The 25,689-nt window shown below is 40.3% G+C and overlaps 1 protein-coding gene across 1 annotated transcript in view; it reads right to left on the reverse strand.

Moving 5' to 3' along the window:
• The window catches only part of zfhx3b (zinc finger homeobox 3b), a 141,384-nt gene that overhangs the window by 6,811 nt on the left and 108,884 nt on the right, over positions 1 to 25,689 (reverse strand). Inside the window, exons 6-10 of the mRNA XM_014972913.2 lie at positions 21,637 to 21,744; positions 10,446 to 10,582; positions 9,704 to 9,904; positions 6,236 to 6,359; positions 296 to 5,815 (exon numbers count right to left, since the gene is read on the reverse strand). Of these exons, the coding sequence (XP_014828399.2) occupies positions 296 to 5,815; positions 6,236 to 6,359; positions 9,704 to 9,904; positions 10,446 to 10,582; positions 21,637 to 21,744 (6,090 nt within the window). The remainder of the gene's footprint in view (positions 1 to 295; positions 5,816 to 6,235; positions 6,360 to 9,703; positions 9,905 to 10,445; positions 10,583 to 21,636; positions 21,745 to 25,689) is intronic.

Below are 25,689 nucleotides of genomic sequence, written 5' to 3' on the forward strand. Positions count from 1 at the left end.
ACACACAGAAGAATAAAGAAGATTGCTGATATATGAATGGCAATGGGTCATTTAATTTTTATAAAGGAAAGTCAGTCAAGTTAGCTAATTTCTTGTAACAAGAGCATAAACCTCTACAGCATATCAAGAATAGTAAAAGAACAATATATAAAAGACTACACTATGTACAGTGTGCAAATTCATGCAACTGATGGAAGGGCAAGATAAATGTAATATTGATGTCTATTATTAGTTTCAAGTTTCGTTGTATAGCATGCAAATTCTGGTATTCAGTCAGTTTGAAACAATGACGTACCTGAATTAGATGAGTTAAAGCTGGATAGAGAAGGGCTACCAACCCCTGGCAAAAGTACAGGTGGGATGCCTTGCAGATTTGGGTAGGCTGACTGGAGATTCAGAGCCTGCATAGCAGGGTTATCAAACATCCCCTGCTGCTGCATGGCCTGCTGTTGTGCCAGACCCAAAACTTCATTGGCCTTCTTAATGCGATCCATCTCTTGCTGGGCCATGAGCTGGCGAACAGTAGCTGGGTCAAAATATTCTTTTTCTTTATCAATCTGGCTCCCAATTGTATCTTTCACCTTGGATATGTGTTGTTGAGAGAATATATGATCACGAACAGAAAGGCGAGCACTGTACTTTACGGCACACAATGTGCATTCAGTCTTTGGCCCCTCGTAAGATGTCTGGTTTATTCCAAAGTGCTTAGCCATGTTCAGTTTCGCCTTTTTCTCCTTGGCACGAGCATTTTGAAACCACACTTGAACCACTCTCTTTGGAAGTCCAATTTCATTGCCAAGTACCTCACACTCCAGCATAGTGGGTGTTCTGTAGTCATTAAAGCAAGACTTCAACACTTTCAGCTGGAGGTTCGTCATTTGGGTCCGGAAGCGCTTTTGGCCTGGTCTGTCTCCACTGTCAATGCTCCTGGTACCTGAGGCTCCAGGGCTTGGTGAGCAGGGGTCAGCCAGGCTGGATGTCTCACTGTGGTCAATCATATTTTCATTTTCATAGTCCTTAGCATAAAAGCTTGTTGCAGGGCTCACTAACCCTGATGACATTTGGTCATCATTTTCGAGCATAGTGGATGTACCTCCAGACTTGGGTAGGTAATCACCACTATTTTGGCTGTGCTTTGCATCAGCGCTGTCATTATCTGCATTGGCCTCATCCCCTGTAGTTGTGTCTGTGATTGCCGTGTTCACAGATGAACAGTCGTCATTATCCAGTTTGTTTGGATCAAAGCTGAGGTTCACAGAGGACATTGTTGCACCCTCGAAGTCTTCCATTCCTTCAACTTTGATGGATGAAGGGCTCAGCAGACCCCTGGGAGACAGATCCATGCTTTTATTTACTGGAGACATAGAGGAGCTTTGTCCATCACTGTTCACCGTTGAGGCCAGCTGGGAGTAGCCTGATGTATCCAAAACATCCATTTTAATTTGCATGCTCTCCTGCTCAGGTAACAAACCAGTGAGAGTCAAATTGTATCCAGCACGTTTGGCTTCATGCCAGTGACGAGATCTAATGTGTGCCTCAAGGGCCGTTTTTGCCTTGAATAGAGCTCGGCAAAACGGGCACCTACGATGAGCTTGGGCTGGCCCTACAGCCCTGAACTGGCCTTTTCGCTCTCTTGCTCTAGTATTTTGGAACCACACTTGCACAACTCTCTTTTTTAATCCCACCTCATGAGCAATGTGATCAAGCATTTTACGAGTGGGGTTTGAGTCTAATAAATACTTCTGATAGAGGATCTCTAGTTGCTCAGGTGTAATGGTGGTTCTGAGCCGCTTGTCTCTCTGTGGTTCCTCTCCACTATTTGCACTGTCATTCTCTCCAGGGCTAGTACTAGCCTTTTCTTCGAGCTTTCTTTTCAGGGAGTTCATGGTGGAGGTTGGAGTGGACGGAGAGGTGGCAGAACTGCTGGGTATCTGAGGCATTGCACCAGAAAGAAGCTGGGTCGCCAGCAGAGGATTGCTGGGATCAAACAGCATAAAGGGCATGTCAATTGGACGATCAAGGAATTGAGGATGGATGAACTGATTTTGCACAGAGAGAAAGTGCAGTTGCTGGTGTTCTTGCCAGTGCTCAAAGGATGGAAAGCCAATCTTGCACTGCTCACACTGGTATGGAATCATCTGCTGTGCCAGCTGCTGTGTGGCAGAGGACAGGTGTGGATTGAGGCCCAAGTGGGAGCTTTGTGAGGATGCCTGGGTTGTCTGAGAAGATGATGGGCCACACTGCTGATGTTGCTGAGACAGTGACGAATGCTTGACAGCCTTAGAGACGTGCATCTTTTCCTCTCTCTGAGATCTAGTGTGTTGGGGCTCAGACTGGTTTTGGAGTATGATTTCCTGCTTTATAGAAGTTTGAGTATCTCGTGGATCACTAGAAATTTCTGGCAGCTGTTTGGGGTTTTCATCATAGGGGTTTGAGGTGGTTGCTGGTGATGCTTCCTCTTTCTCAGCCGATGAGAGTTGTGAAAACGCTGACGTTGATGGAGGAAGAGGGCAAAGACTTGAAGAGGAGGGCATTGGTGTGTGACAGGACGACCCAGAGGGAGTATAGCTGTCATGGGAAAAATCCAATGAATCCTCATTTTGGCTGTCATACTGCCCATCCTCATCTTCATCTTTGTAACACAGCTTCTTTTGGTGTTTTATCAGGTCAAAGATACGCTGGAAAACCAGATTGCATTTCTTGCATTGGTAGTTTAGATTTGATGTACGGATATATCGGTCATTTGACAATTCTCGCCTTTCTCCATCTTTGGCTCCATCACCCTGGTTTTCATAATTCTTTCTTGCCTTCTGTCGAGCATTTTGGAACCACACAACAATAACTCGGGTGGGGAGGCTCAAAAGGTTGGAGAGCTGTTCAAATTCATCATCTTTCGGATAAGCATTTGCATCAAAGAAGTCTTGTAGGACTCTCAGCTGGTAGTCAGTAAACCGGGTCCTAGATGATCTCTTACTTCCATAGAGTTCATGTTTCTGAGGTTCAGGGGAAGGAGGTTTGGAATCAATTTTTGTTTCTTCTAGAGTTGTTGTTGGAGGATTATTGAAATTGTAAGGAGAGTCCTTGTTGCGCTGACGTTCTTTAAAGAGCGTGTTTCTGAACCAGTGCTTTATCACTTTTTGTGGCAGGCCAGACTTATCTGCCATTTCTTTAATTTGTTCTTCGTTTGGAGAGTTATTTATATCAAAGTACTGTCGCAGGACCCTAAGCTGGTCATCAGTGATGCGAGTCCGTGGCCTCTTGTTCTGTTGCTGTAACATGGCAGGTGTAAGCTGTTGTTGATAGAGTTGGGCCAAGTCTGATGCCAAGCTTGGCTCGACAGAAGGTAACTGAGGAGGCAACTGAGTGGGCAGGGACTGCAAAGACATGGGCTGCATCATGAGTGGAGAGAACAAGGGTAAATCCATTGGCATGGGTATTTGTGTCATTGGAACTGGGGGTTGTGGAGGGGGTACGGTAGGAGGAGTGAGCGAGGCTGCAGAGACTGGAATATTTGGTGTTGGAGCTCTTTGGGGTGGTGGAGGAGGTGGCGGTGGAGGAGGAGGTGGGGCAGGAGCAGGACTAGCTTCTGGTGTTGGAGGTCTTAGTGGATAGAGTTTATCATAATGCTCTCTGTATTCCTTAGCAAATCTCTCCAAGGATCGAAAAGGGAAAAAAGCCTGGTGGATATGCTCCTGGTGACTCTTTAGAATCAGTATGTTTGAAAACAGCTTGCCACAGGCTTCACATTCCAGTTTCTCTAATCCCTCAATGGGATCTACAACCTTCATTATTCCACCTGAACCACCTGATCCTGTAGGTCCACTTGTCTTTTTCTGAGCTTTCTGTTTATTTTCGTTGTACTGAATAACTAATTCAAATCCAAAGTTTTCCAGCAAGGCTTTAGTTGCATTTCCTCGAGCATCTGAAGCAATCCTAGGTGGAAGCATGCCAGAATCTTGGTTAATGTTTAGTGAAATGTTCTGAATGTCCTTTTTTTCTTTTGGTTTGCTTTCGGTGGAATCTTTGTTTATATTGTCCTCACTTTTCTCAGTTACATCTTTCTCTTTTTGTATTTCTTTATCTTTCTCATCTTTTGAGGATGAATGTTTCTGCTTTTTTTCAGCCTGCTGGAGAAGAGATGCAGTCTGCTGCAACAAAGCCATCTGCCCTTGTACCTGCGAGTGAGCTTGCTGCTGCTGCTGCTGCTGCTGTTGCTGTTGATGCTGCTGCTGTTGGTGCTGCTGTTGTAGGTGATGATGCATTAATTGCTGCTGCAAGCAACTCTGCTGGGCCTGCTGGGCTGAGTTTTTTAAATCTTCTTGCAGGGAAGAAGCTGCAGATCCTGCTAGGCCGAGAATAGAGTTGCTGATGTTGATATCTGGGTTGAGTTGAAATTCTGCTCCAGGGATGTAGAAAGGGAACAGTAATTGCTGCTGCTGCAGCGGCAGAAGTGCATCAGTTGTCACTGGGAAGTGCTGCAGAAGTGCTGGATTGAATAGCTGTGATTGTAAAAGAGCAGCCTGCTGCTGAAGCTCCTGCTGAAGCTGGGCTTGGGCCTGAGCTTGTGCTTGAGCCAGTTGCTGTTGTTGCTGAAGCTGCTGCTGTTGCCCTCTTGCAGAGAGAATCTCGCTAAATTTAGACTTTTTGACTTCATGGTTCTCAGATGATGAAGAATGACAGCTTGCTGAAGAATTTCCCAAACTTTCAATGCCATGAGTCTGATTCATGTGATTTCCTCCATGAATACTTTGAGCTGCCTGAGATCCAGAAGAACTGTGGTTTGCTGAGCTGGGAGTAGAGTTATTAGCTGGGCTTGGACTAGTTGTTGATGTGCTCATGCTGGACCCTCCGCTAATTGTACTTGCAGAACTGGTGATCCCTCCAGCTGCTTCAAGTTTGGCTGCCCTAGCTTTGGTCTGGTGGAGAACAGAGCGCATGTGGATTTCCAGAGTTGAACTCTGGCTATATGCCACATTGCAAGTGCTGCACTTAAATGGCTTATTATCAGGACTGCTGGTAGGCTCTGGTTGACCAGTAGTGGATTCCTGAAGAGCTCTTTTCACCTTGTGTAGGTGGGAGACAGAGTTATAATGAACTAACAGAATGTTCTTCTGTGTAAAAGACTCTTTGCATACAGTACACTTGAATGGACGAGACGGGTCCAAAAACTTCTCCATTGTAAAGTTGGGGCCCTTTCTGAACGGTAGTGCTCGTTTGGGTTCGGATCCAGAATCTTCCTGTAGTGAGCCAGAATCGCTGCCTGTTGGGCTTTGTTTTTCCTCAGGGTCACTGTCGTCTCCCTCTTTGTCGTCTTCTCCCAGGCTTCCATGCTCCTCATTGAGAGCCAGATCCCCCATTGCCATAATGTCTCCGTTCATCAATAATCCTCCATAAAGTTGCTGGATATCAGCTTCACTCAGCTCCAAATGGCTGGTTTCTAAGTGCTTCTTCAAGGCTTGTAGAGTTCTGAAGCTCCGCTGACAAAGGCAGCACATGGTAGCTGCTCTGATCACATGGTACTGTGAATGAAGCTGCAGTTTCTCCACAGTCTTGAAGGCCAAACTGCACTGGTTACATCTATACTTATAGACATGGCGATCAGAAACCGGTAACTGGGGCCTCTTGTTGTGAACTTCGTTGAAGTGCATTTGCAGAGAGTTGGAGGATTTAAACACTTGGCTGCAGCCTTTCTTCCAGCACAGAAAACCAGTGGCATCTTCCTTTTCTGACTGCTGATCCTCAGAAGGTGACTTGCGAGATTCAGCTGCTTCTGTGGTGAGGGACATCCCTTTCTCTGTATCAGCATCTGTGGCATCTGCAAATAAATCAGCAAAAGAACTACTTATCAGGACATCACCATTTGCAGTTATTTTCCAATTAAATTTAGTAACGGAGAAAAATGCTTTTACTGTGCATCCACAGGCAGAAATGTGTACAAAAAGATCAACCTTGTGATTAATTACAAGGTGTTAAAATACCAATCATTCATCCAGTTGTGTGGTGAATGAGAGCCACAGAATAAAAAAGGTACTTAAATATGCTGAGTGAGAAAAACCTGGAGTGCCTCCTAATTTTCCGACGCTCTCTTTATGACTTACTATTTTTCGTATTTACAAATTGCCAAATGCTTCTCAAGGTAATTAAAGATATGACTTAAAAACCTCATGGTTGGTATTACAGAAAATATGTATATTATGAAATTCAAAGATAATATTTTAAATACTGAGATACTAACCAGTCTGCTTTTTTGTGTCCTCAGAGATGGAGTTGGCTGTAGCAAGTGGGGTGCTCTGGGACTCTTTGTCTGGACTAGGCACTGGTATGAACATGCTTGCTGGTAAAACCTCAGTGGCTGTTACCTGTAGACACAAAACACAAAGGAATTAAAGTGCTAACAATCTTACTCAGTGACTATGTGTACTTAGAATTTGGTCAGATACAAAAACAAACCCAGTAAAATCACATTCAAAGAGAAAACATCATCAGACCTTAGCTATTTTTTCAGAGCTATATAAACATTTCAAAGACACTTTTAGGAAATGAACAAATATTTGTAGTCGCTGCTCTGTGGAAACAGAAAATGAGTAACGTATATGGGTAATGATGAATGATGTGGATCTGCAGTTGGAAAAAAACAAAAAAAAAAAAACAAAAATAAAAAAACCTATAAACAGAAACATGTTTAAACAATGTGTGGCTGGAGCAGGTGTCTGAGAGCATAATATTTACCAAGTATGAAAATGCTTTCTTTTAAAGCATTTTTTTTTCTTTCTTCTGTGTAATATATCAGTGTTTTAACTTTCCATCCATCCAATACATTTGTAGCATTTGATAGAAATTGTTTTTCAGGGCCAAATAACACCATGCTGTGGGAAACTAATTGTAGACTGACTTATATAGTTTTAGTGACAAGACAACCTCTGTCCTCAAAATCATACTTTGACAGCTACCTGACTGTATACGTAGTGCAGAGTAATACAAACACGGTTGAAAAACCCCGATTTAGTAATTCAAAACAGGCTTTTCTGCTGGCATAGGTGTTGGGAGGAACTGGGTAATGAATGACACATCAGAGGAACAACGCAGGTCAGAACTGAAGCATAAATGTTTACGTTTATGTGAATTCTGCCTGAACTTTAATGTTTCGAATGGCAGTTTTTGTCACGTGTTCACTTACTACTGGTTGTATGGTTTCACAACAAACAGCTGTTAAATCCCTTAATAGCCAGCTGGCTTATACACAGACATTTCTTTTTATTTACTCCTCCTCACTGCATAAAATGCCATGTAAATCCTAAATGTATGAACTCAAATGTGAGGTTAGCACTTCCCTTTGCCTTGAATCCTCTGTGATCCATGTCTGGAACTTCAAGCTAAATGTGACAACTCTTTATGAACTTCCTGCAGCAATCTTGGATGTTTTGTTCTCATTTGTTTTCTTTTGCAGGTTTTGTTTTTGTTTTTTGTTTTTATTTACATAATAATTATATACTACAGGTCTAATATTAACTGGAGTCATAATGCTGTAAAATTGGCACTATCTGCCAATAATACATTTAATAAATTTTAGATTTAATGTTAAAATCCTAAAACATTAGAAAATTTAATGTATGAAATCAAAAGAAAAATAAAACTAACAAAAAAGAAAAGACAAACAAATATTTGAATTATAAAAGAAACCTGCCAGTTTCTAAACAATGGCTTCATTAAACAGGTGAAAGAGTTGATCCCAAGGTCACTTTTAATTCAGACTGCCTAATTGGCAAACATAGTTTAAAATGGCTATCATCCAGTCAGACTCAGAATTAATGAAGCACAATTATTTTCATCGCCCCTAACTAATGCAAAAAGAAAATGAGACCTGGAATGAAGGCGAGCAGACTAAATAAGTTAATGTATTTTATATATAAGAGAAACACACGAGAAAAAAAAAAAAAAAACGAAAGGTGGAAGTACAAAGACAACAAATGAATTAAGGGAGAGTAAATGCATCAGTATGCACAGTTGGAAAGAAATAAAAGTCACCCATCTCAGAATTAATTAGGGTATTCTAAGAAGACACGCGAAAGGGATGAAGTATATTTCCATCTGCATTCACCAGCTGTAAAAAGGTTCAGGCTTTAATGTGTGTTATATTACCTCTGTTCTGTCTCCCCTTGTAGTGTTTCAGTACATTACTAGCACTATAAAAGAAATAAATATTGCTATCTACCATACTAATGTGCATGTCATTTACTTTCTAGATAGGGGATGAAAATGGCTGGGAAGCAGACAGAGAAATGTTTTATAGTGTGATTGTTCAGCGTGTTATTTAGCCTCAGAGCATGGAAGAGAACAAAGATTTGCTGTTTGATTTAGAAGCAAATTGGAAAGTTTTGATTGATTATTCAACCTCGATGTGTTTTAAATAAAGCAAAGATTGTTTTGTCTTGAGAAAACAAGAGCAAAAATAATATAAATTGAGAGTCACTGATTTCACGCATCACAAAAACTACAAATGTAATATTTTACTTACTTTGAAAGTGATTCTGTTATTCGCTACTGAATAGGTAGCAAATAATATCTCCATTTGTTGTTCAGTTGCTAATTATTTATTGGTTGATCGGTGTCACAAATATTACAATTATAATCAAAAGGTCTTGCTTTGACCAGAACAAAGCCATTCTTCAGAGACTAGTGAATTAGCATCCGAATTCATTGAAGTTGTAGAGAAACTAAATGAGGAATAGCTAACAATGAATGAATCCAAAGTTTGAAAACTAAAGAGATCTGCAGGATCAACTACAGTAGTCTTGTTTACCCCTTAAACTTTAATATACTTTATCAGAACTGCTCTATGCTATGCATGATGTTTAAATATCCATGCATTGCATGAAATAAATAGATAAAATCAGTTTCAGCCAAGTGCCTCCAGAAGTCACCTCATTAGTAAATGATGTCCGCCTGCAAGTACCTAACTTTATAATGATATTACTAAAACTGTTCCGTGAAGGTCTCAGAGAAAACATTATGAAAACCAAGGTATACCCGCCAGGCAGGCCAGGGATGGATGGATGTGTGGAAAGCTTAAAGCAGGATAATGTTATATAAAAGACATACAAAGTTTTAAATTCTCACACAGTTTTGTTAAATCCATCACTTGATTTCAAAATAGTGTGGCACAACAAAGCTACCAACCATAAACTTCAATTAGCCTAAATTGAAGTTTATGGTTTTAACATAAAATATGTTCAAGGATCATAGATACTGTTGTAAGGCATTATATTTCATAATGTAGGATATTATTTGCTTTACCTAAACTCTTGTGTTATGGTTTAAACATCTTGGTTTAAACTAACCAAGATGTTAGTTTAAACCAACTAACATCTTGGTTAAACTAAAAAAGTTTTAGTTTTATTAGTTCCTTACATATACTGGCTCAGAAAACTAGAGCACATCTTTGCATCCCCCTCGCCCCCATTTTATTATGAGATATTAGGATATAATGAAATAGTGAAAAGAAATGCCTGCTTGGTGCAGATTAAAACAAATAATGTTCTCTTTGAGGCGCTCACATTAGATGTTTGAAGGCACCGAGGAGTACAACAAAACAATAATCACAGAGAAATGCACTCATGAAACTTGGTTACATAAACCCTCTCGACATTCCCAGTCCTTGTACGTCCAGTCACACTCAAAGTATGTGTGATAACTCAGGACTTACTGTGGCTATTAGCTTGTCAACGCAGTCGGGTGCAACACTGTGGAGGTGTGTGAGGTGGAACTGCAGGTGGATCTTATTATTGAGCATGTCCTGGCACAGTGGGCAGCGTAACATTGGCTGAACAGAGTGCTGCGTCATCACGTGCATTCTGAGGCGATTCAGGTCCGTGTTGGTGAATTTGCAGTAGGGACACTGGTACATCTGGAGGTGGTGGCAGAGACAGAAGAACCAAAAGGTTAACATGGTGAAACCAGGATGCTTGTCTCAGCAGAAGCTGTATCTCAGGGGGAAGAGTAGTGGCACGCCCCTCCAACAGCAGACCGCTCTGATCACACCCACACACGTGGAAAAGTGAGCAGCGCCGAGTCTTGGCAGTTGGCACCCACTTGAAAGCGGTCTCATCTGTCAAATACTATATTGATTTTCCAGCTTGTGCACAATTAGCAGTGCTGGCCTTGCAGATTTGCTAAATTAATTTTGGGCAGATCTAAAAGAAGAAAATCTGCATAACATAAAAAAGCTCAGCACTGAGAATTACTTGCAGAGGTTTATATTGAACTGATTCACAAGCTTGAGACTTTTAATGATGTCTCGGTAATTAATGACGAGATAACCTTTAGCTAGATGCCCTTTATTCAAAGGAAAGTAGACTTTTTAAAAACATCATAGGATGCCAATATATTAAAAAAAAATAAATAAAAATAAAAAATCTGTGTTTTTTTGTTTTTTTTTAAATGCTGACCTGCTCCGTAGTTCCCTTTTCAGCTGTCCTGGGACGCTTCAAGGAAAGCGGGCTGTCAGACACCTCCGAGCGGGAAGAGGGCCTTTTGGAGGGAAGAGGAGAATCCGACTGGTGCCGTTCCAAGTGGCCAGACGCACCTGAAAATATTCAAATAGAAACAAATACATAAGCCAAAGGACTAAGAGGGATACAACAGATATGTTAGGACAATTTGAGAACCTTGCAGCCTGGTACCAGATCAATAACAGTGAGAATAAAGAGCCTTGGGATGTCTTTCTCAGATGTGATTTAAGTGCATTTAATGGGAATTGGGCAGGAAAATTATTATCAATAACAAACAGTTATGGAAAACACTACCAATGCCAACTGATGGGCCATTTGAGTCTCGAGTTGTGATATCAAAACAACACCATAGCACAAGATTTAAGTTTCACGTCATTACAAAATGTCACATCATATGAGATTCTTACTTTGGTTTCGATGATCTCATGTTTTGCAGAGGGGCAGAGATCTCTGTCAACATCTATGCACCAAGATGTGATTTGCCTCTGTGTACATTTGTTTGATATTTTGTCATATGGAAAATTGCTGCACAATAATTGCTGCTTTTATCTCTTACATTGTCCCTCACTATAACATTTTACAGCAAGACGTGAAGTGGTCCAATTTCATTTCTCAGGGGTACTCGCTGTTTAAGGAGTCTTGAAAAATCTCTAAAAACTTGTACCTCTTCTTAGCATTACATACAGACATACTAGGAATACTGGGAACATTAATATTAATTAATTAATATACTTAGGACAGTCCTTTTTGTTTATGATGTTTCTAATACATTTATTCACAATATTTATTCCATAACATCTGAATCAAATTGCATCTTAAAGTGTGTGGCGGCTTGAAAAGGCATCTCTAGATAATCCAACATCATGTTTTACTAGAACTCCAGTGTATAACTAAAGGTTATGAACTAAAAAAAAATAAATGAACGAAACAAATGTTTTGTGTTTGTACTAGTACATCTCAAATAAACAAGATGTAGCAATAAAGTAAAAATAGTTCACGCCAAAAAGTGAAACTCATCATCTATCTCTCGTAACGTTGACAGTTATGGCTTACAGATAGTGAAAGCCCAAAATTCAGTTTTTCAGAAAACTAGAATACTGTGAAAAAGGTCATTAATTGGAATTGATGGTGTCATATTTTAATCAGCTTATTAAGTCAAAACACCTGCAAAGGCTCCCTGAGCCATTAAACAGTCTCTCACTCTGGGTCAGTAGGCTACACAATCATTGAGAAGAAAGCTGACTTGACAAACGTCCAGGAGACAGTCATCGACACCCTTCACAGGGAGGTTAAGTCACAAAAGGTCATTGAAGCTGGTCTGTAGAATATTAACAGTAAATTGAGTAGGAAAAAGAAGTGTGGTGAGAAAAGGTGCACCAGCAGCAGGAAGAACTGCAGCCTTAAGAAGATTGTCAAGAGAAATCCATTCCAGAATAGCCACCACACACCAACATACACTAGACATGGGCTACAGGTGTCACATTCCCTGTGTCAAGCCACTACAAAGCCAGTGACGACATCAGAGGGATCTCACATAGGCAAAGGAACTGGACTGTTACGAAATGGTCCATTGTCCTTTTTCTAAATTAAAGTAAATTCTGCATTTCATTTGGAAATTAAGGTTGCAGGGTCTGAAGGAAGAGTCGAGAGGCACAGAAACCCTGTTGCTTGAAGTCCAGTATGAAGTTTCCACAGTCATTGATGGTTTTTGGTGCCACACCATCTGGTGTTGCTCCATTATGCTTTCTGAAGTCTACAGTCAATGTAGCCGTCTACCAGGAAATTCTGAAGCACTCATGCTCACCTCTGATTACAAGCTATGTGAAGATGCTGATTTTATTGTCCAGCAAGACTTGGCACCTGCCCACACTGCCACAGGTACTAGAAGCTGGTTCAGTGACCACTCCTATTCTTGATTGACCAGCAAACTTTCCTGACCTGAACTCCATAGAAGATCTATGATCTGTTGTTAAGAGAACGATGAGAGACACCAGACCCAATAAGGCAGATGACCTGAAGGCAGCTATGAAAGGAATCTGGGTTTCTATTGCACTGACGCAGTGCCACAGTATGATCACCTCTACGCCATGGCATACTGATGTGGAGATTTATGCAAGAGGAGGCCCAACCAAATACTCAGTGCATAAATATGCACACACTTTTCAGAAGCCCGACATTTGTGCTCAAAACACCTTTTTTGATTGGTCTAAAGTGATATCAAACAACATCAAACAAACAACATCAAAATCTGTTGATGACAGTCTCTCATTCAGATCATGTGAGACTTTACCAACAGTTGGGGTTTTGTTTCATAAAATGTATGTAAAAGGTGTCATGAAGCAAATTTTTAATAATCAAAGACATAAAAGTTTTATACAAACATGCTAAAACTTTTTAATGTATGTTTAAGACCCAAACAAAACACACAGTGGGCTCTAAATTAGTCATATCCAAGCATATTCATCAACATTTTGCAAGGAAATAGAAAGACCACAGTGATTGTCAGTGTGTGTCAGTCTTTTCCATTCTCTAAAAGAGATTTCAAGTGTTTCACTGGCTCACACATCAAATCAGATTGCAGACCCATTTAAATGCAAACAACGCTGAAAGAACCAAAATAATGTGTTTTTCTTTTTTTATTATTCCTCCTCTGCAAAGCAAGGCTTTAAACGTACTCCACTTAAAAAAAACAGCAAAAAAGTACAACCAACAGTTGACACTGTAGAGGTGTAACTTTAGTGGAACAGCTAAGCATGTGTAGCTAACGCCACAGAGAATCTGTGAAGGGAAACTGCAGCAGGAGCTCCAGTGGAAAGTGTCTATTGTGAAACTTAAGGAGTTGTCTCACAAACCCCTAACAGCCCTATAAAGAGTTAAATTTGGCCTGATTTGTACAGTTCTTAAGGGGCAAATTGAGAACAGAGGCCACCGGTAAGGGAGGGGTGGTATGGCAATTGGGGGGAGGGGGGGAGGGGTCAGGTTAAACAGGGCTGACCACACTGCTACTCCAGACATTAAAATGTCAGCTCCAATCAGGATGAGGGCAGTTGAGGTGATTACCCAGTGGGAGACCTGGCTTAGGACAGAGGAGTCTGTAAGATCTCCCAGAGACACTGAGATCAACCAAGGAGACCCTATTAGGGTGCAGTCACACTCAATCCTATTAAACACATCCACCAATAAACAAAGGAAATGTTAAACAAAAAGAACCTCCCATTCGTTGACATTAACCTTTCAGTCATGGCACTGTGCTCACCAATTCATCCTCCAACTCTGCTCCAGTCCACTCTGTCTTCTGCCTAAAGTCCTCTTGTTAGATCAAGAAAATAGTCAACTCTGGTCCTGTTTTAGAGAACTTTAGTCATTCTAGGTTTGGGATCCAGATTCCAGTTGAGGTGAAATGTTTTTTTTTTTTATATGGAGCTGAAGATCATACTTTAAAAAAAAAAGTGTTTTTGAGTACGCAATCTGCACAGAGCCTTTTTCTCTCTCCTTCAGCAGCTCATTATTTCAACAAGCAGCTCCTTGACTATAATTAACATCAACACCCACAAAGTAAGGGAGGATGCTTTCACTCCTTGCAACATAAGAAGGATTAAAACAGAAGCGAATATAGAAACTGATAAATGATTAATGTGTGTATTTACGTTTTTTAGTGAGGGTTGAGTTGGTAACTTCAGGAGGGTAAATACATAAATGCACAGCTACAAGTACAGTAAGGAAAGCATCAAACCTCCTCTCAGCCTCATGATTAAGAGAAAGAGCATAACAATTATGCTTCCAGAGCTGCTCAATTAGCACCAGAGGTGCAACAAGTGGCTGTTTTTGTACTGAAAGCTGCTAAAACCCGTGTTTTCTGGATGAGGTGCTTCATGCTTAAGTGTAGGTGAGAGGAAAGGCGTGTGAGGTGAGGAGCTGCACAGGCCTTTCTCTGGTGCAGTCTCTCTGTCATGGCTAATTAGGACTTCAAAGATCTGATCCATTGCTTCTCTAAGGAACAGAGCAACACTATCATCAGCAGCCCATGACTAACGTATAACTACTGTTTCCATAGTTTTTTTTTTAAAGTTTTTTTTCCTTGTCATTGGCAATGAAAAGGAATTTCTGAAACACTGCAAAACCCAGAGCTGAAATCAAATCAAAACAATTTCAGTTTAGGTTTATTCCCTCATGTCTGAAAATGACACAAAGTTGGCTCAAAAACAATGACTAAAACTGTGCAGAGGATTACCACAGGGGCAGAGATTACAACAAACAGGAATAAAATGCTTCAAATATCAACTGCTGACAAGTAGTCATACTTTCTGGTTATAAAGAACATTTTATTTACTTGGACACTTTTATCTACAGTGTCTGATGTAAGGACCCATTTTTAAACTTAAATACAATCAGAAAAGGTGGCATGTGGATTCAAAGATAAATTAATTTAAAAGGAAGAAAGGCTAACAAAAATGCTTAAAGAAAGAAGATGAAGGATTGTTAAATTTTTCTCAAATTTCACCAATGAATTGCTGATTAGGAGTAATATTTATTAGGAGCGTACATAAATCTACAAGACATTCATCAATTAAAACTCAGTCTTGCAAATCCTGTACAGTCGCCATAAAAGTCAATGTGCATTAAACCTCAATATTTGTCAGACATTCTTTTTTAATGCCTTTTTTTTTTTTTTTTTTGCACCTTCGCTAGACAGAGAGCGTTCAACTGCAATAAACATCTTCTGTCGAATGCAAAGGATGGCAAGGCACACAGAGCAGGAGAAAAGAAAAAATAAAACTGCAAGCCAATAAGGTGATTATTAATTCATGCCCCTTTTCCATAAACCAAAGGCTTTTCTGCTGTCGAGTCCCGTAAGTGAATTGGTCTTTGGCACCTTGTCTCTCTTCCGTAGCTGGACTGTATTAGTCAAGCAGCAAAGGGGGCTGCCAGCGTTCTGCGCCGGTCTCTGGAGCAAATCCTTGCTGCCTTGTTGTGCTTTCAAGTGGAAAAAAAGATGGCTGCTGGACAGAGTGACTGACACAGCAGAGGCTGGATTAACCACAATAGGTCATCTACCATTGAAATCTTCCATGAGTGCAAAATCACACCTGCCCCCTAACGTACGTCTTTTTTGACAGGTTATCCATATTGTAGAAATAAAAATAAACAGCATACCAAGCGGTATTAAATGGAAAAAAAAAAAAAAAAAGTGGCTGGCGTTTTGAATAGCATCCCCAGCAGCCGAGATAAGGTGGATGTCTTCTCTGCAGCTTCTGTTGCTTGATTACAATTTCATGCCCTGGCAGGTTCAGGCCTATGTTGCTAACATCATTAAAGATCATACATCCTGTCCGTGCCATGTCGCAGAGAGAAAGCTTAACCTGTTCATGTTGGGACTCCAGGATGCTCCGAGAAGCATTCCTGCTGAAAACTTTCACCTTCAACGCGCCAAGACCCTGCGACGCCCTTCAGCTTCTCGCGCTGCGTGAAATCCTCACCTCTATTCCCATGGCGAGTTGGCTATTAATATGGAGATGATTCAACTCCCACAGTGCTACAAGTCATTTTCTGTCTTTGCTATGTTAACAATATTGCCTTTTCTCTCTCTCCCCCCTTCCTCCCCCACGCCCTCCACTTCTAACCGGGTTTTTAATCTGCGGCCTGAGTCGGAGCCCAAAGCAATAAAGGGCAGTGCTCCATTTCGTCTTTTATTTCTGTGGTAATTACTATGCAGCAAGACCCAACAGAGCAGATTTCAACTAGGGATGTGGAAGCAAAAATCCACACATTTTCATTTTTGCAAAGAGCAAAAAACTAAATTCTGTAAGTTACGAGGAAGCTAAAATGTTCAGATATGGAGAGAATTTTTAGGAGGATACAAATTTTTACTCATTTTTAGGCATCAAAGTATAACAGAAGGAGAAGTGCTTCGCCTCTGAATGTTAGAAACCCTGTGGAAGACTCGTAAACGCTGAGCTTTCAGGGAGGTGGCTAACAAACAAGGACAATTTATGGCCTATTATCTTCAAAGACAAAAGGAATTATAATTTAAGGGATGACAAACACTGGAAGGACGTGACATGATTATGTAAACGTTTCCACTGCTCCAATCTCCCAGGTTCCTACACCACTGAGGGCCTTAGCAATAACAAAACACCACTATGCTGAATGACCCACAAGTTAAAGTGGCTATTCTAAACCTGAATAATTGAATTATAACTGAGATGAGCTGTGCAATTTCAACTTCAACGGTGCTCAAATAAAATCTGCATGTGCGCAATGTTAGGCGGAGAGCAATTCGAATCATTTGATTTGTGTGTTTCTGAACATGCCCAGCCAAAAGGCTAGCAGCACAAAACAGAGCTGAATAATGAAAAAAAAAAAAAAAAATGAGCGGGCTGCAATGCCACGGTGTTGCGTCTAGGGGATGCTAATCATCAGCTTCATTATCCAGATTACATGCAGCCGCCGCAATGTGTAAAGCACATCTGCTTCTCTTACCCACAGAACACCTGAATGTGCACATGTGCTCACTGAAGCACATTGACCCAAACAGCAGGTGGATATGGAGCCAGAAGCACACACAGATACTTACACACACACACACACACACACACACACACACGCACACACACACTCTGGCTGTATATTGTAAGCACGTGCACTGCAGCTGCTCAGTCTTCAATCAGACAACCATTCAGTTTTAATGTTGAGATTTAGCTGACAATAATTTGGAGGTTCATTCTGGTCACATCTGTGTGAATTAAAAAAAAAAAAAAAAGGAAGAAAAGTAAACCAAAAACTGCAGTAATACAAACAGCTCAAACGTGAGTTTGGGGATGTACGTTAAATAAATAAATATGTTTGTGACAGGAAGAAAAAAAAAAAAAAAAAAAACGCTAAATTCAGTGTTTTGAATAACATTTGATTCTGATTCCAATTGTTCTGAATGAGGTGTGGTTAGAGGTGGCACAATGAATTCTGATGAATTCAGCAAAGGGCATAAATATTTATGTACAGGTTGTGTAAATACTGTATAGTCCAGCCAAGAGCAGACTGAATTAAAACCATGTCAAAACACACCTACACAATATCCCTAATAGCTTAATAGTAAAATAAAATAAAATAAAATAAAAATGCAAGTTAGAAAATAAATTACCCAGCTTTTGTGTATGAAGTTGCAAAATGACATATTAATTTTAATTAGGCAGATAAAAATATTTTAAATTGTCTTAAAACTGTGCATTGTTTTAACAAGCAATGTAAAAATAATAAACAAAACAGTTTATTTATTGTTCGGTCCATGTTAACCATTTGGAACCATTTATTTTAGCCTACTTATAAGTCTGTCTGCTCCCTGAGGTGTTACAGTTCACAGAATGTGGATGACCCACACAGAAATATAATGTTTCACCCTTTGCCTCCACCACCTTGTTCTAGCTTGTGTAAATTGAATATAGGGGAAGGCGCAAGGAGGAATTATTTATCAATTTCCACTAAAGCCCAGAACTGAGACGGTATACTTTTTACAGAAGCTACACTCGTCCTCTTCAAAATGCAACTCATCTCTGCCATACCGTTTAGTAAAAACCTTCGCCATACCGTTTATGCTAAATATCTCAGATCACAATGTGGCCGAGCCTCTAGGTGTATTAACAATTTCCATCCCCCCCCCCCCCCCCCCTCTATCACTTCAAGCTCTCATCACCTTCTTCTCTAACCCACACTGACTTCCAGCCTGCCTCACTTCCAGCTGCATTCTTATGGATTCATGCAAGTGCTGCAGAAATACATCACCTGCTTTAATAAAGGTAAGGATCCTGATCGTATGCCTTAATCCGTAGATTCTCCACTAGGAGAGGAACAGGCAAGGGGAAAAACGGGAGTGTTATCAATTTATACATATTTCATGCATATCATTTAAGATGACCCTTCAGTGGCAGCTGTAGCTAGAATTCACATACCATTTCAAATTACTTTTGAATTTACATTTTTTTTGTCTATCTGAGTCTGAATGCAATTATGATAATTCAAAAGTTGCACAACATATAGTGTTTCTTAAGCAAAAGACAGCTAAATACATTGCGTGCCTTTACGCGCGCAAACGTGTTTTGTCCCTGCCTACAAATAAAAAGCTATGGAATAATGAAGGCATCTTTCAAGAGATGACAGGCCAAATACATATGCATTTTACAAAGACTTCTGATGTACCTCTAAATGATTTTAATGAATACTGAGGAGCTGTGCAACAAGAAAGAGAAAATAAGATTGACAGTGGCTTTAAAAAAGGAGGAAGCTTTCCTCTCCCCCCTCCCCCCTTTGTGTTCACTAATGCTGTCTATCTGACAGTGGCTGTCATTTGTAACGGGAACAATGTTGCGCTCCGTTCCAACAGCAGCATGACAACGATGAGAAGAAGTACTTCACTCGTTCTAATGATGAATTTCAGAATTCAAGAGCTCTGGGTTGGACGTTAGCAGACTGAACACCTTTTTCTGATTGATAACAGATCAGCCATGTTGTAACGTCCTATGCAACGTTAACTGATAATCAACAGCTCAAACAAGTGCTCCTCTGCTCACCAAATGCATTGTGAGGCGTCGCTCCAACAAGACAGGTTTTTCTGCATTTTCTTCTGAATTGGTATTGTATTTCTAAATATGCAGGAAGTACAAAAAAAAAAAAAGGACCCTTCCTATTAAACTCCAGCTGTCTACTTTTTCCCAACACAGCCTTGAACCCACCACACCATCCTACCCACCCACCTTCCTTTCCACTGACATCAAACAGAACCTCAGACCTGGTTCCCTAATGCAATGCTATTTTTAACTAAGCGTTTCTAATAAGCTGCGGGGAAGCTGTAAATTTTTCATATGCAAGCACATATTTCTTTTGTGAAAACACAGAAACACTCTTATTTGCTGATTAGTGACTGACAGAGGAGGAAAGGAACTGAATATGGTTGTATCAAATTGCATGCCTTTCAAAAAGGAGGAATCCTAATGCAAGGAGTCGTCTTCCTGTGCACCACAGGTATGAGTGAATTATTAATCGGCCAGCTCATTTTAATGCTTTTTAAAGTGCTTTATTTTGATGTGCTAAAACATACTTTTAGCCATATTCAGTCAGGCATGCATATCATTATTTCTTCCATCAAAGAGGAGTGTCGCCCTTTCAAAGAGCACAAACAACTCAGCCTCATTTAAAATAGAAGTTCAAATATCAAAGATGTTTTACAAAGGCAAGGCTTCAAACACTGTGATGAAGTTTTTTTTTTTTTTTTCCTAATCTGTACTTTATAAAAACTTTGGTATGCAAAAGGTGCAGATTATTTTACAGCTTTTAACCTGACTCGTGTAAATCAAAACACCTCACAGTTAGACAAGGGAAGTTAGACGCAAGAAGTTAGACAAGTGAAGAGGATCTATATCTGGGCCTGATGCTGTTCAGAGTCATTAAAATCAAGCATCCTTTCCATGGTATGATAGACGTCTAAACTCGCAGCTTTGTTTTTGGTGTTACAGCCGTTCAGGTTTAGCTGAGCTGAGAAGAGAGAACTGCAACAAGGTTAAATTTTCTTATCTTAAAAAAAGACAACAAAGAAAAGCAAGGCAATCAGTAAGTAAATGAAGCTTTTTGAGCTCGACGCACTTTGATGCTCTGATGCACATGCATGGTACGTAATGGGAAAGAACCTCATTTTGAATTGAAGTGAACTTGCTTCTCATTTATTGGAGTTTCATTGTTTTCATGCCTCTGTCAATTTGTAGAAAAACTATTTTTTTTTCTATTATGTTTTTTTTTTATTCTTGCTCCAAACAATATTACAGCTACATTCAGCTTGCTAACATTTGTTTTAACATATTAAATCATGACAGAATGTGTGTGTAAAGCTGCAGACATGTTTAAACGATTATATTTTCTTAGTGGAGAATCATAACAACTCTGAGCTAGCAAAATAAACTAAAAATGTTATTATTAGTTGCAATAATAAAAGCAATGATAAAAAAGTATTCAAAATGTCATCTCTCTCTGCATGTCGTCAGAGCATCATAAGCAAAATTAATAAATAAATAAAATATACTCATTAACAAATAGGCTTTATTAGCACATGATTCACATTAGATAGTGCAAGTACCATTAAATGATATGTATTAATTGCATTTAATCACAGCTTATAATATTTGATGCTCTTAGGGAATCGGCAGCGGAAAAAAATAATTCTGCAGAAATACCCATCCAAGCAATAATGTCAGATTGTAGGCCTTTGGGGGGTTTGCAAGGATCATCAATTTCTATATTCTAATAGCAAGTGAACAACAAAACAATTGCCCATCCCTAATGGTAACATAATATTGGGACTCCATTACATGTTCTAGTTACTTAAACACTTCTTGCAAGTATGCCAAATTTGATGAAATTTGAAATGATGTAAATATTATCATGCGACTAAGTTCTCGGAAAATCTCAGCGTGCACTTCGACAAAAGTATTTAAAGTTGGGTGGTTTAAAACTACTAACAGAGCTCTTTAAAAATGTTCATGTGGTTTCTGAAAGTGTTTAACATTCGAAGAGTGAAAAGAAGCAAGCTTAATCAGAAATTCAGACCAGAGACGCCTCCCCTCAACCTGAGCTCAGGCCCCTGCTGAAGACAAGCCCAGCACACACACACACACACACACACACACGCATACACACAACATAATAGATAAACATAGAAATAGAAATCCCAATATTAAAACAAACATCCTATGCATTCAGTATTGCTGGTGTCCAACTCTGTGTGCCGCAAAGTTGAGAATGAGGATCACACGGGAGTCTGCACACGGGCCCTGCTCATCTATTGAGCAAAAACAAAACAAGAGTCACATGACACCTCAACTTATCACATATACATACTGCTTACCCTATCTGTATTGTTCCTAGCAAAATTCGTAGTGTGCAGGGTTGTTTATTTGAATAGTATCATTTTAAAACAGCCTGTGAATTTTTTTTTTTTTTGTTTTGTTTTTAATTTATTAAAGTAAGTGTAATTTAGTTAGACAAAAGGCCAATTGTTTACATCTCTCAGGAGCTGCAGCCGTGCAGCTGTGTATAGTGCTCCCTGAAAAAAAAAAAAAAAAAAAAAGTGTATTAATGTTGGCCTTACCTGTCCCTTTGGTGAGCTCCTTCTCCCCCCCACTTTCTCTGTCTTTGGTTTGGTCCTCCTGATCTGTGGTGGTCTCACTAGCAGCCTCCACATCCTCGCTCAGCTCTCCTGAAGGGGGAGGGAGACCGGAATATGTAAATCACCACACCATCAGAATTGGTGGAAGCACTTAAAGGGACGGCAGCATTTTTTTTTTTTTTTTCTATAGGAGCTTGCAACAATTACATTTGCTGACACATAGTTGCAAGGCTAGCAGACAAAGAGGACAGAATCTGCTTTCTATTGCTGTAGTATCTGAGAACACTAATATTTAGTCAGACTTGAATTATTAAATCGGAGTTGAATCATGAGGGAAGAGGAAAACAAATATTGATTCATAGAGGAAAGAATATTTTTTTTTATTCTTATTTAGTATGGATACAAAACTGCAAAAAGAAAAAAAAAGACACGTGTTCTAGTAGATGGAAAAATAACTGCATCCTTCAAGAAATAGACATTTTATCACACACCATTCTCTTGCACACATTTTACTGTCCCCTGCTGCAATCTGCTAAATTACTAACCAATACCAATAACCCAGTTTCTCTTCTGTTATTCTACTATTAAAAAATCATAAATATTTAAAACTTTCAGGCCAACAATTCAATGTATTTTTATGCCAAGTCAAAGTCAGAAATCCCCTGTAACCATCTTAAAAGCATTAGCTCGATATATCAGGGCCATTTAGGAGCGTCAAAGTCCCAACAATGGATATCCAATAACTCCATTTGTAAGTAACACACAGAGGAAAAGATAGCAAAAACAGATAATAAAAAGCGCATCAATCATGTTTATTTCCCTCCAGTGCCCTGTGAACATCCCCTCTGCCTGTTAAGTTTGTTTAAAAGTAGAGAGACTTGCATGCAACAGCATTGATTTGACAACAGTAAACTAGGCCGCAGTCGATAGGCTTTATCAGTTATTACACAAGTCAGCTAATTCTCAGCAAATGTACTTAAATGCTCTTTTGAAAATGCTTTCATGCCTCGGTCTCTACTCTATGAGCTATTGATATATTGACAAAAGTACAACAGCTACTGAAATATCCTGGTCAAGTATTCAGCCCTGCAGTCATCGCGCATCTAGTTTGAGCTCACTACAGGAATACCATGAGCCAAAACCGCTTTCATGACATTACGCTGTCCCTCATCACTCCCTCTTACTTCTCTCAATTAGTGAACGCTCCTGCTCATCAACAAACATGCTTATCAAAGCCAGAGTCACAACTGAGATGCATCCTAAAACAAACAAACAAACAAAAAAAAATCCTCAGTTGCTTAAAAATGAATGGTTACAAGAACAATAAGAAACATAACTTTTCACATAGCTGTTTCACTGCTTAAAGAGGCTATGCTGCAACAAAAAACAGTAGCAAAAAAAATAAAAAATACAATACAATAATTGAACAGGAAACACCTTTTGTATTCCCTACCACGAACTAGCAAGCACTTCCTGCTTGCCAATACAGTTGTTGTAGGAAACAGCTGTCTGAGCAGAGTGAGAAGTGTATGGATTTTGATGTAAAACATTATCGCCAAAGCCAATCTGACAATCCATTGTTTAAATAAACATTTGTAAAGGGTGAGGCTGACACCTAGAACGCAAATACTTAAGTCATTTTTTTTTATTCTTTAGATGTAAAAAAAGAAAAATCTAAATTCTATCTAGAATATTCCGAAACACCAAATGTCCTCTAAACAAGTCCAAAATCTTCTGCATGGTCGTTTAATCCCATCTACCTCACGTCTGCATAAATCTCCACGGCTGCGTGAGAATTAGGATGCTGTGCAGCTGCATAGGTGCTTAGATTACAAAATAATCCCCAGGTAAATTTTTTTTCAACCCTTAAAAATGGGGCAATGTGTCATTTCCTGCCATGTGACACATGTAGTGAGACTAATTCTCCACCCACACATCAATACTTACTTTGTTCTCAAACATTACCGTGATAGGCAGCCTACATTTTAAAGCTATTTAGCTTCCGTGTACCCGCCCCCAAAAATCGAGCACAAACACGTTACCTGCACGTATGTGCACGCATACGTTTCTTTCCCCATCATGTTTTTTTTTTTTTATTCTGCTTTATCGAGATGTTTAATCAACATGCATGACAATTTGAGCCTGCACAACACAGAGCCCCATACATAATTTATACAGAAATGCAGACGTATGATTCCAGCAGCGCTTTCACATCTCTAAGCGGCAAATGGTTTTGCCCATTTCTTGTCTCATCTACAACCGCATTACAGAATGATTAAAGCTAGGTCGACTTTAATTAATGAAAGGTCACGAGTGGCCTAAGAGTAGGATGCAAATGGAAGAGACACTAAAACTGCAGCTGCAGATTAACTCTGGAAATAGATTAGGAGAAACACTCAAAGCTATGGCAGTGGGCCATTTCTAACCCAAATCTGAAAGATGTAAAGGACAATAGCCTGAAGGTTGTCTTCTAATTAATTGTCTTCATTAACCATTCTAATACAATGATATGAAACAGTTCCATTAATCTAATCATGCAAGCTGAATAAGCCTATTGCCGACACAAAGATTAAACTCATCTGTTCTGAGCATATAAATTTCAGCCCTGCTCTGCCAGTCACTCAGTGGGGACAGTTCATGGGCTCTCTGTTCCAGCGTCTCCCAGACAGACATACACACACACACACACACACACACACACACACACACACACACACACGCACACACATCATTCAGGCGCTTTGCAGCCTTTCCCCATGAGTTTTTCTTCCTTGCCTGTGACTGCAAAGGCCTACTCAAACCCATAGGTGTCACTCTATACAAGCTAGGAGAGAGCAACTTGCTCGCACACATTAATGAGGTGCGGGGGGAAGGGGCCGAACAGCATCAGACAGAAACACATGGGGAAAGGAAAACGGGAAGAAATATGTGGAGATGACAAAAGCAGATGCTATGCAAAAGCTGTCCGGTGAAGATGAGACACTGAAAATGGAAAGATTACCTTCAGATGAGAGAGAGCAGTCTTCCTTTTTTCCCCCCGAAGAGCAGTGATTACACTAATGCTAATCAGACTGACAAGCACAAACGGCCTAATAAATAATTGATGGTAACCACTGCACTTTCCAGTATTCCTTCCCAGACTGTAGAGAAGAGCAGCAGCAAGTAATAATAGTCACTCTGGATATCTTTCACTGGGTCAGGCTCCTCCTCCGTCCGCGGCCTCAGCTGAATATACCGCTATGATGGTAACTGCCTTTTAAAAGTGCGGAACTCCAGTCCCACCTGAAAACGGCTCCCGTGGTCCTCAAACTATTTTCTGCTGCATATTCGGTTCTCAGACAACAACACTAGTGCCTGCTGCCGTTTGACATGCATGTGCCCTGGATCACCCCTGTGAGGGATGAGTTGAACTTCTTCCTCTGCCGGGCTCCTGAGTTCTTGGAAGGGAGGCTGCGTTCTGCCTCCTTCTGGCTGTGGCTCCGTCTCTAAGCCCTCATTACTCTCATTATCATTATCAAAGCTGCTGTCATCAGTTTTAGCCAGGTTGTCACAGGGTTGTACAGTAAATCAGATAGGTGTGCGTCCTCCCCCCCCCCCCCCATGCTTTATCCCAGGGTGGACAGCTTCCTTTTCCATAGCGCTGTTCTGTCGGATAAAAAGCAATCTTATTTCACACTTCACAGACTCCATCTTTCTCCCCTACTTCGTCTTTTAAGCATCCCCCTCTGCCTCCCCCAGCACCCGGTGCTCCCCTTCCATGTATTAAAGTTGGCCTGACTCTGGACTAGAGGGCGCAAAATGAAAGTGACAGGAGGGTACCATGGGACAATGAGACACAGGACCCATGCTGAGAGCTTTCATGCATTGTCCGCTCCTCATATCAGCACCTCTGCACTCCGTACACAGGACACTCCTCCCTCTTCTAAAGCAAAATAAACAGCAAAATCCTTCCAACTTTTAATACCCCCCCCCCCCACCACCACCACCCCCACCTTCACCGACACTGTTAGAAGTTCTCTCCTCGAGTCTTCACAA

The sequence above is a fragment of the Poecilia mexicana genome, unplaced genomic scaffold (genome assembly GCF_051168715.1).
Source record: "Poecilia mexicana isolate PSO_F unplaced genomic scaffold, ASM5116871v1 scaffold_3, whole genome shotgun sequence".
Taxonomy (NCBI): Eukaryota; Metazoa; Chordata; class Actinopteri; order Cyprinodontiformes; family Poeciliidae; genus Poecilia; species Poecilia mexicana.